Consider the following 12,021-nt stretch of genomic DNA (forward strand, 5'->3'; position numbering starts at 1 on the left):
GCCTCCTGCACTCATTAAGTTTAATAGTGTGATTTATCACAGTGGATAGTTTTCAGAACAGCCATGCTGCTTTTTTCAAATCTTGTGAAACACGGTAGTGAACATGTTGTGGTCCAACAATGTTGGAAACAAAGATTATTGCTCTCTGGGATCAGGGTCACTAGCAGAAGTTTAAACAGGATTTGTTGTGCCGTCAGTACATGCTGAAAGAAATTGAAAAGGCATGAACTCATTAGACATGCACGTAAGGTCCCTATAACTTAAACTCTAAATTTACTTTATCAGAAATCAACTAGTCATGGCTGACGTGGAAGAAGTCATGGAGGAAGTTCAGTACGTATGAACTCATTACTTTTAAACCATTTTAACTTATTGTATTACACATGAAATACTGAATGCTTCAAAGTACAGACTGTTTAAACTTAAAAATAAAAGTTATTTATTGGAATCTATGGTCACTTTTCCACTGCTATTTCTGTTATCAGCCCCTCAAAAGCATCTCAACAAAGAACCTTTTCTTCCATAAGACCTTTACATTCATTTAAAAGGGCTTTATAGTGTAAAAGGTTTATTTTGATTATTAAATGTTCTCTGAAAGGTTCTTCTAAGGCAACACTGAGAAAACCCCATTTTGAAACCTTGATTTTCAAGTGTGCTCTGTATACTAAAATAACTGAAACAAGAGAAGCCTATGTGATGTTGCAACATGACAACAATACAGTGCATATGAGTACATATTAATCAATTATTTATCCTAAATTCCCTTAAAGTGGAATTGTCTGAACATGTAATAGTAATAGTTGGAATAGAAATGGTAGAAATTGCAGTTAGCAATTTAACATTGCTTTGTGGGATAATTCTGTCCTGATACTGCATGCACATGCACTAAATGTCACATTATCAGTAATTTATTTTAAAAGTAAAAACCTAAATTGTACATATCATTTTAGTTTTAAGTAAATGTAATTATAATGTTATGTGAACATTTATTTTTAATGTTCTAAGAATGTTAAAATATAAAAAAAAAAAAAAAAAATTATTATTATTATTATCATTTGGTTGTGATTAGAACACAAATTAAATGTTCCTAAAACATTCTAAAAAAATAATAAATAATAAATAAATAAAATAAATAACCTAAATAATTATATATATATATATATATATATATATATATATATATATATATATATATATATATATATATATATATATATCCTGAGGAAACATTTTCTCAACATTATGAGAATGTTCAAGTACAAAATACATCAAAAGGTCATCAGAAAATGTTGATTTTTAGAACCTTATAAGAATATATATCAAATACTTATAATGTTATAAGAAGTTAACATTTCTAAGTTGCTAAAAATGCTAGTGAAAGTGAGAGTGTTCCCTATTGGGGTGACAGCTTTGATTTCTGAGAGTGTAACTCTGTTTTTAATCATCTTTTTTATTAATTGATTATCCAACTCAATGTCAACTGTTTATCCTTGTCTTTTTCTCTCTTCACCATGTAATAGGGAAGGTAAGCCAGTATGAGATGAGTACGTACTGCTTAAAGCCTAAACATTAGCCGTATTCGTGTACTAATCACTAATTGTGTCCTCATGGAAATCTGAGTTTGGTCCTGAGGAAGTTCTGTGTGCTATTGTGCTATTTTAGCCTGTGAGCGTTTGACTTTAGAATAGCTTTTGTGCTCAGCTTCATGCCCAGTGGAGTTGAGTTACTCAAGTACTAATATTAGTATGTGTAGAGTGATATTAAACATGTCTGTTTCCTAATATCTAATATTTTGGTGCGTTGTAAATAAAATTGTGTAAAAATGACACTGAATTATTTTAACGCATTATATGGTCCATTAGATTCTGAATATGAACTTTATCAAAATGTCATTTACAAGCTGTTGTGTGGATCTCAATGTTCTGACAAATGTTAAAGCTGATCTGTCGACTTGATTCAGCATCTTGATCATGCAAATGTTCCTCTTATGCTTCTGAATGTATTTGCTTCTAATCGTTATTATGTTCACACTGTAGTGGAGGAAACCGAAGAGGAAGGTAAAACCGTGTTCGCTGTGTGTTGTGTTGCTTTTCCTGCATGAGTTTAAATTTAAGATTAACTCCAAAATATAATTTGATTAGAATTAGATCATATTGGTGACCTAAAACCATTAGAAAGCCCATTTATTTTTCCTTTATAGACTAGAGTCTTTCACATGCATGCATGCAGTTTATTTTCACAGTTAATTGATTCAGCTACTCATCTTCATTTATGCTATTATTTATTTCTTCCTTCTTTCTTTCATTTATTCTATCATTCCTCCTCCTGAAGTGGAAGGTAAATTTTTCACAACATATACTAACTGTATTCAGTATTTATGCACCCGTGATATCATTGTTCACTCATTTTTAAATTGTTTTAATGATATATTACACCATAGAAGGCCTTTGCCACCACACACAAATTTCACAATTAAAATATATTAGCTTAAAATAGTCACAATTCAGATTTTTTTTTAATAATTAGAAAAAAGTCAGAATTTAAAGATATGAACTCATAATATGAGATTAAATTTAAAAAAAAATTCAATCCTGTGGCAGAAACGAGCTTCCATAGTTAAGCAACTTCATCAGTATTTTTTGTGTAAATCCACCTTTGTGTAAAATTATAATAATTATAAACTTGCATGATATTAAACATGCATTGCATTAACTAATCATTTCTCTTCAATAGTGCCGCCTCCATCAGAGGAAGGTAAAGCATCAGTCTGACCTTTATTTTGTGATTTTCTGCATACAAATTTGCAGTTTAATATTTCATGTTACATTTTCATATTAGAACCAGCCCCTGAGGAGGAAGGTAAATATTGCCCTGTTTGATTTGTTAATTCAGTAATTGTTTTATTATTATTATCATAGGTACAATATCTTTAAACCACTGCATTAACACAATTTTTATTTGCATGATACCAAATTCCTCAATTTCATTACCTACCATTTGAACCAAAACCTGCATTCAGGTAACTCATAAGTTTATTACCAACAAACGTGGCTTTCGGTTACAAATTTTTAACAGCAATTCAATTGCTAAAATAATTTCTTGTCATAAACTGGCATTTGATTTCTCCAAATTTCATGCTTTTTATTAAAAAAATACAAATAAAAAAAATATCTGTCCCTAAATGCCAGGTCTTAGGTATATTATGGTATGTTTATAATTTCTCAAGCTCAAGCTCCAGTCTTTATAAACTAACTGATGTGCTGTTCTTATAATAGAGCCTGTGGAAGTAGAAGGTAATTATTTCAGTTTTTATTCATATTATGGTTTTTTATATCTTATATACAAGTGTCTGTAAATCTTCAGTCTTTAACCACTTATAACTATCTCTTATCTGAACAGAGGAGCCAGAACCTGAACCACAAGGTAAAGCTCCTCAGGTTTATATTCATTCATACAATATAGATTATGAGTAAATCATTTAGCAAGAGTTTCCAGATATTCTTAGCAGCTGGTTTTGTAATATGCATCGAGTGTATAATAAGATCTGCTCAACAGTAAGAAGTGTTAAAATGACGTGTCCAATGATGGACGGCTCATTGTCTTGTTAATGAATTCAAACTGTGATGATCAGAATCATAATTTTACCATTATTGCAAATGCATGATGTGTCATCGTGAAGGCTGGAGGACAGAAGCGATGTTTATTTGTAAGGTTTGTATGTCATGATGCAATATAGCAGCTCATTTGAATCGCATGCAAGATTGTGAGCGTCAGAACATCGGGTCATCACATTCAGCCGAGCATTTGTTTCAAAATCAGAATTGTTCAAAAGAATCAAATTTCTTTAGTCCTGGATCGTTTCTTATTCCCAAATACTGTCAATTTTTCTTTGAAACATTTCAAATGTGTAGTCTTATTGTGAAATCTTGTCTGTTCGTCATCTGACAGAAGCTCCCGTGGAGGAGGAGGCCACAGGTAACTGCTTTTTAAATCACACACGTACGCTTTGATTGATTCTCCGTGAGTCTGTAATGTACTTTGTGCGTCAAATTAATAGCGATGAGCTATTTTGTTTATTTGTATCCCCAGATGAGACAAAACCAAAGCCAAAGTATGTTCTTCATTTAATATCTTTCTTTCTAAAGTTGTGTTCATCTCCATGTATTCACATGTAAAGACTGTACACACTCAGTCCTCATTTGGTAACCATTATTTTACAGATTCATGCCAAATATCAGTGCTCCAAAGATTCCTGAGGGAGAGAAGGTGGACTTTGATGTGAGTTTGAATTTGAATGACATCACTTCCTGTTTTCGCTTCAAGTGTTTGGAATGGAATACTAGCATCTTGCATACTACAACAACTTTTGTAAACCTACAGTATTTTCAATAGTATGCTATATATGACATCACGACTTTATTATGTCAATGCTTAATTCTGCATAAAAAGTATTGTCCGAAATTTAAATAGTTAATTTTCCATTTTGAAATCAATCTAGTGTTAAAATGTCTTAAAGGAATAGTTCACGCAAAAATGTAAATACTGTCATCATTTACTCACCCTTAAGTTGTTCCAAACCTGTACAAGTTTCTTTCTTCCTTACTGTGTGTGTGTGTGTGTGTGTGTGTGTGTGTGTGTGTGTGTGTGTGCGTGCATAACAGGACATCCACAGAAAGCGTCAGGAGAAGGATTTATCTGAGCTTCAGTCTCTGATCGAGGCTCATTTCATCCAGAGGAAGAAAGATGAAGAGGAGCTGATCGCTCTGGTCAACAGAATCGTAAGTCTATTCTAGAACAGCATTAAACGGCTAAATTATGTTGAGTCCTGACTTGTGATTGACAGTGTTGTGTCTGTGCAGGAGAAGCGTCGCACCGAGAGAGCGGAGCAGCAGAGAATCCGTGCAGACAAGGAGAAGGAGAGACAAGCCCGTCTGGCCGTGAGTGCCGTAACTCTGAATCCTGCAACTGAAATGTAGGAGAAAATAAGTGAAACTCTTTCCATCGCTTCTCTTCAGGAAGAAAAGGAGAGAAGAGAGCAAGAGGAGCAGAGAAAGAAACAAGATGATGATGCTAAGAAGAAGAAAGCACTTACCAACATGACGCACCAGTATGGAGGAATCCAGCAGAAGGTTTGAATTAAACTAGAAACCTACATTATCATCATGCATTATGAAATACAAAACTACCGATGCAGTACCGAGTAAAAGTGAATCAAACAGGGCGAGGGCCGCAAGGGGGCGAAGAAACAGACGGAGAGAGAGAAGAAGAAGAAGATCCTGGCCGAGAGGAGGAAGCCACTCAACATTGATCACCTGTCTGAAGATAAACTGAAGTAAGTCGGCGCTGGGAACGATCTCATTGGTTAGATCAGAGATGGCCACTGACGAAGCTTCTGATTGGTTCTCGCAGAGAGAAGGCCAGTGAGCTCTGGCAGTGGATGATGCAGCTGGAGGCCGAGAAGTTCGACCTCAGCGAGAAGCTGAAGAGACAGAAATATGACGTAAGTGCTGACATGACCTAAAAAATATAGCATAAATGCTTATTAAATTACATATTTGAATCAGTGTCAATATTTTTTTTTACATTGCATTTTGGTTGCAAACAATTCTTTTATTTTGCTCTATTGCCTTAACTTAAAAAAATATATATTTATTTATGTCGGTTTCAGCCGTGGACAAATATTTTATGCACGAGACATAAAGTGGATTATAAAATATTGTAAAAATTCTGATAGTTTGACAAGATGTAAATCACTTTAACTTTAATTTACTTTTTTAATACACTTTTTTTGTGTTATTGTGAACAAAAAATGACAACATCCGAGCCCTATCATATAGAAATCACTTTTTTAAAATTCAGGAAATTCCCAATAAATATATACTTTTGTGAGGTAAAAGTCGTACTTTACACCTGTTTTCTTTGTAAATATAAATTTTACTCTGAAATATGCCATATGGCATGTTCAAGTCATGTTGGAAAGATTGCATTTACAAGCTGAACGCACATGAATATCAGCAGTCGTAATTCTAAGTGTTAAACTTTGGACTTTCTTTAAGCCCAGAGTTTCTGAGTTGAGAAAAAATGTCAGGTGCAATGGATGCAGCGTCTGAATTAATGCCAAATTTGATAACATGTATTAAATGATTTTATAATAATTCTATAATTTAATAAATTATATAATATGTTAATTGTTTTAATAATAATTACATAATTTCACAGTAAAACTAACTTGCATACAAAATTATATTATTGTACAACTACAGTAAAATGCATCTTTCAGTTTACAGCACCTTCTTAAATTGGATAAAAAATAAGTGAAAAAAAAAACACCAGATGTGCATACTTTATTAATAATTTCATATATGCAGAGTTAAAAATGTTTGAATTTTATGCAGAAAAAGTGCATTGCCATCTTGCTACAATCCAAATTTATTTGTAAACATCTCACAACATACCGTATTTTTCGGACTATAAATCGCACCCGAGTATAAGTCTCATCAGTCCAAACATACATCATGATGAGGAAAAAAACATATATAAGTTGCACTGGACTATAAGTCTCATTTATTTAGAACCAAGAACCAAGAGAAAACATTACCGTCTCCAGCCGTGAGAGGGCGCTCTATGTCTTCAGTGTAGACTACAGGAGCACAGAGCAGCATAGAGCGCCCTCTGGTGGCTGGAGACGGTAATGTTTTCTCTTGGTTCATGTCTCTTAGTTCATTTCTCTTGGTTCATGTCAAATTAATTTTGATAAATAAGTCGCACCTGACTATAAGTCACAGGACCAGCCAAACTATGAAAAAAGTGCGACTTATAGTCCGGAAAATACGGTAATTAAGACTTCATAAAAATGAACTTCCCATGAGGACTTTGAATCCACCACTATATTCACATTATGGAATTAAAATAATTTGTGAATATTTCATGTTGACTTTAAAAGACTTAGCTGGTAAAATAGTTGCCACTTGAGCGCTGTGAAAACAGGCGTCCATGGCCTGCCTGTCTAAAACTGTGACTTGCTTCCAGATGAATGTTCTCCAGACCCGAATCACTGAACAACAAAAGTTGTAAGTAACCGGTGGTTTTGTGTAGCCTGCTGTCAGTAACTGTTGTCGGTCAGATTTGTGTCGGGTCTGGGCTCTCGATCGGTCGGTCGGTCGATGCTGTTGGTGAAGGCAGGTGACATGCTGGTGGCTGTAATCAGGCAGCAGGAGGTTTCCCCATCAGCTGGTCCTGTTGAAATTGTCTTTTGTGCTTAGCAAGGCTTGTATGTGTCCCTTACAGATCACTCAGCTACTGGCTCGAGTCAGAGATCACCAGAGGTAAGTACCCTGAGCCACACTGGTCACTTTCCCCTGGTTTCACCGAGGTCTGGTTCGGAAGAAGGAAGCAGAGGAAGTGTTGCTGTTAAACAGACCAAGACGAAGCCGTTTTGGTTTGATCTGCTTAACAGACCCTGCTCCTTTCAGTTCCCAAGCCTGATGAAACCATACCATATTGACCAGAGCGAGGTCGGAGCATGTGGTCCAGCTCAATCCCAGCGTCAAATGGGGAAACGTTTAGGATTTTTACACTCAATCCTAATAGGACCAGTTCAAGTGGCTCCTTCAGTTCGTAGTTCACTGTCATCACCAACACACACAGTAAATAAATTTGCCCACATAAACTGATATGATAATAAATGTTTACCCAAATTCAAGATGTAGATGAGATTATTTGATTAAAGAAATTAAGCATTACATCACTTGCTCACCAATGGATCATCTGCAGTGACTGGGTGCCGTCAGAACAAGAGCTGATAAAAAATATCTTGATAATCCACACCACTCCAGTCGAATGTCTTGTGTAGCAAAAATCTGCATGCAACAAATCCATCAAGACATTTTAACTTTAAACCGTCATTTCTAGCCAAAATACCAGTCTTTCTCCAGTGAAAAAGTCCATCCACTCTCACATCAAAATCCTTAAAAAAAAAGGATTTGCTTATTTCTCTCCTGATTCAGACCAGATTACTTTTTCACTGGAGAAAGCAATGTTATGAATAGAGGACTTTTATTTCTGAAAGCAGCAGTTTAAAGTTAAAGAGTTGTGTTGTGGATTATTGGGATGTTTTTATCAGCTTTCTGGACTCTCAATTTGACGGCACCCATTCACTGCAGAGGATCCATTGGTGCACAAGTGATGCCATGCTAAATTTCTGCAAATCTGTTTGCATAAAGAAACAAGCTCATTTACATCTTTGAAGACCTGAGGGTGAGTACCGTATATTTTTAGCAAATTTAAATTTTTTGGTGAACTGTTCCTTTAATACATTGATTGGACATAGACGAGAGAGTCTCCAATGGAACGGTAAGTCCAAAATGATTATTCTACCTCTTGAGATGGACTCTGTAGGCTGAACGAGATGGTAAGAAACACATTAGGCCAGAACAAGACTGAAACATAGACAGCATGTGAATGAGTGGTGCTTTTTTCTTGCATGTTTATGAAACGTGTCTCTTCTAATCTTGTAAACTGACATTCAGATAAGTTTTCTTTTATTTTGTTTTGACTTCACAAATGTGGCAAGGACAAGAATCATTTTTAATTTGATGTTGTTTTAATTAATATTCATGGATTAGCTGATGAATATTAATTAGGGTATGCTCAGAGTCTGTGATCTGAAATCAAGTCTGAAATTTGCAAGTTAAAACTGAAATGCATTATGATTAGAAATGTGCAAAATCATGTAAATAACTTCAATAGCATAATGTTATGTTCTGATTTAGTAGATGATGTTTGTTTTGATATGCAGCCAGTTTGAATGGTTTGATGATTCTTTTTTTTCTTTTCAGTGCCAAAGGTCGTGGCAAGGGCAAGGTTGGCGGCAGGCTGAGGTAAACGTGCAGCGAATCGAGGCAATACAGAGATCCAGAAGACTTCGTCACATATGCATTAGTAGTCATTACAAAACCATCTTTCTGTTTGATTGCACATATAGAGATAGTAAAGTTCGTCATGTTTTATTTCTGCTTTTTTGTCTTAGACACACAATTATTCTGCACTCATCATTAAACTGTATCATTCATTTTATCCCTGCAACATTAAAAGAGCCAAACTGCCTATGGTGACTGTTTCTCACATACCTATTTTACATTATTTTCCTAAACTAAACGAAACCACTCAGGAGAGTTCGGACATCGCATGAATTTGAGGTAAAAAAAAAAAAATATAAATACTGTTCAGTTTCTTGCACAGACCGATCGTTTTGTGTCTTTACACATCAATGCATCGTCACGAGCCGCAGAGCTTAATTTGGTTTTGTTTGTGTATGGTTTTTTCTTTTATTGTATGTTTTAGCCTTGGTTCCCATCTGCTTTCATTATAAGAGTGATAAACAGCAATGCCTAAAAAAGTATAAAAAATCTCAGTTTGTGGTCTACAGAAGAAATAATGTTCACCTACATCTTGGATGGCCTGGGGGTAAGCAAATAAACATCAAACTTTCTTTTTTTGAATGAACTGGATAGTTCACCCAAAAATAAAATTGTTGTCATCTTTTTTAAACACACAAGTTGTTCCAAACCTTAATAAACCTTAATAATCTGTTTAACATAAAAGAAGATACCTTGAAGAATGTGGGTATATAACCAAAGAGTTTCTGGTTCCCAATGACTGATAGTATATATGTATATATATATAATTTATTTATTTATTATTATTTTAAAGTTACCAGGTCCCGAAGGTGTTTGGTTACCCACATTTTTCAAAGTATTTTCTTTTGTGCTCAACAGAAGAAAGAAAACTATGCAGGTTTAGACCAACCTGGGTAAAATATGAAAGAATATTCTTTTTTGTGTGAACCATGTACCTTTGAGGTGACAGACACATCCGTGCTTTGACTGATTTACTAATTGATGCTTCAAGGTATAGGCCTATTGTTTTATAAAAAATGTGGATGGTCTGGTAATATAATATTCCATACATTATCATAAGTTTTATAGTTTTATAAGTATTATAAGTTTGGTAGACATAATTATTACATTTAAGACATTAGTAGACAGATTTATTAATAGATTAGAAATTATGTTATCATTGATATTAATTATAAATATATACATAATAATCAAAAATGTCATATACAATTTTGCATTTACATTTTTTTTTATGCACAATTATTTAGATAAAAATGAGGCAAATAAATGTAGCTCTAATTTGAGCAAATTAATTACAAATAATATAATTCATTCAATCATTATTAAATAATAACAATTATTATAAATAATCGACTTTAAAATATCAATATTAATATGTGCTGTTGTAAGCTGAATGCTTGCTTAAAGGTTTTTTTTCACCTTTATTTTGCCTCGCTGAAGGTGGCAACCCTAAATATTTCACAAATAGGCTACAAATTTTTTTTTCATATATTTGCCACAGTCAGTTAAATAAATTATAGTGATGAATATAATATATCAGTGGTGAAGAACTACACAAATCGTGCCTATTTGCACACTGCCTTTATTTGTTAACTTGACTCTAAATCACTTAGTGCTTGTTGTGAACCAGCTGATATTTTATACTCACAATGTAATAGTCTACTGTATTCCACCTGGTTGGAGTGAGATTTTAATCACTTATAGGCTGAATCAATCACACACCCAATTTGATGTTTTAAACATTCAACAATAAATGTTTTATTGATTGATAACTGGTGATCCGTTGCCTCTTACTTATGAGGAAAGAGTCTATTTAAATATAAAACTGATAAAAATATGTTGAATTAATTTATTTATTTGATCATTTTATTAAGAAGTTGTAATAATTGTACCATAATATTTTTGTGATTTTGTTCCGTCCTGAAATGATTTGCGTCCTCCTAGTTAAATGTCATCATGGCTGCCATTCAATTGCCAACAACTGAATTGCTACTTGTACAAATGCAAATTTTTGAAATCAGTAATTCAAATGTCACTAGCAACAGTATTTTCTATTATCATGAATGTGATTTTTAGTAAAAAGAAAAAGTCATTTTAGATATCGGAAATCTATCTCCTAATTATTGATATCAGAAATGTTCTGAAATAACAAATGTAACATGTTGAAATATATTTACAGATTTCAAGAAAGATCATTTTTAAAAGTGTAAAAATTTAGTTAAAATGTAATCATTGATTTCGAAAATTTTATTTTTACTAATAGAAAATACCAATCTAATATGTGTATTTAAAAGCTTTTTTTCAATAAAAATAAAGCATATATTAAAAAAGTGGAAAATAACGTCCTTCACGGGTGTTTATTGGTTAAGGGTAGGGTTAGATGTAGAGAGGACTTTATTGTCCAAAAGCATCCATTTAATTATTTTAATAAAAATTATCATTTACACTGAATATTGCATACTGTTTTACAATACTTGCACTAAGTAGGCTAGTAGAAACAGCATCTAACTACTATTATCAAGTTTTATAAACATTTTATAAAACTAGCCATAAGATAGAAAGCAACATTCTTAACAAGTATTTTTTTCCTCAGTTTACAGTCCTCTCAATATGTTATTGTGAAGGATAAAAAGTGTTGGTTTTTGTTGTCGCACAGGATAATCAATCATTTATTTGCCCTGGCTCGAGTTATTGATGCAAAAATATTAGAGAATGGAAAATATATTGCAAATTAGAATATTGTATATAAAATATTTCTACTGAACAAAAGAGATTATTTGTTTTACTGCATGATTGTCTTACTGCATGATGATAGAGATGATTTGTTTTACTACTTGAATCAATGCAAAATATAAAATTTAAATCAGCCTTTTCCCCTGTATATTTGGTCATAGCCGCAGTTTTATAACTCACGCAATTCACCACAGGAGGGCGGTAAGTTCAGTTCTCTGACTAACATTTTATTCACTGTATATGTATGTTACTTTAACAAATCGGAAGAACACGATAGTTCCTGCGAAGCATATTTGACCCATTTTCCCCTTATTTATAGATCTTGTGTGCGTAAAAATATAATAATAAATTCTAAATATTTGGATAATAC

General features: G+C 33.3%; 1 protein-coding gene across 3 annotated transcripts; it reads left to right on the plus strand.

Moving 5' to 3' along the window:
- Positions 1-285: 285 nt before the first annotated feature.
- LOC127977653 (troponin T, cardiac muscle) lies at positions 286-9,105 on the plus strand. Of its 3 annotated transcripts, XM_052582640.1 has the most exons (15): positions 286-333; positions 1,521-2,754; positions 2,839-2,859; positions 3,276-3,293; positions 3,400-3,423; positions 3,949-3,975; positions 4,090-4,111; positions 4,221-4,278; positions 4,662-4,778; positions 4,860-4,937; positions 5,016-5,129; positions 5,220-5,332; positions 5,410-5,500; positions 7,030-7,070; positions 8,838-9,105. In XM_052582640.1, the coding sequence occupies exons 8-15, from the start codon at positions 4,225-4,227 to the stop codon at positions 8,881-8,883; spliced, it is 654 nt and encodes a 217-aa protein (XP_052438600.1). In that variant the 5' UTR covers positions 286-333; positions 1,521-2,754; positions 2,839-2,859; positions 3,276-3,293; positions 3,400-3,423; positions 3,949-3,975; positions 4,090-4,111; positions 4,221-4,224; the 3' UTR covers positions 8,884-9,105. The 3 variants fall into 3 exon arrangements, with proteins under 3 accessions (XP_052438600.1, XP_052438606.1, XP_052438614.1); XM_052582646.1 differs by lacking the exon at positions 286-333 and having other exon boundaries at positions 1,251-2,754; XM_052582654.1 differs by lacking the exons at positions 286-333; positions 7,030-7,070 and adding an exon at positions 7,288-7,325.
- The last annotated feature ends 2,916 nt before the right edge of the window (positions 9,106-12,021 follow it).

This window comes from Carassius gibelio, chromosome A4 (genome assembly GCF_023724105.1).
Source record: "Carassius gibelio isolate Cgi1373 ecotype wild population from Czech Republic chromosome A4, carGib1.2-hapl.c, whole genome shotgun sequence".
Classification (NCBI taxonomy): Eukaryota; Metazoa; Chordata; class Actinopteri; order Cypriniformes; family Cyprinidae; genus Carassius; species Carassius gibelio.

Excerpts from the sequence above, each read along its gene's own strand:
- LOC127977653 (XM_052582640.1), top strand. The coding sequence starts at position 4,225 with ATGCCAAATATCAGTGCTCCAAAGATTCCTGAGGGAGAGAAGGTGGAC. Across the intron at positions 5,130-5,219 it reads ATGGAGGAATCCAGCAGAAG|GGCGAGGGCCGCAAGGGGGC; the intron begins GTTTGAATTAAA and ends TGAATCAAACAG. Across the intron at positions 7,071-8,837 it reads ATCACTGAACAACAAAAGTT|TGCCAAAGGTCGTGGCAAGG; the intron begins GTAAGTAACCGG and ends TTTTCTTTTCAG.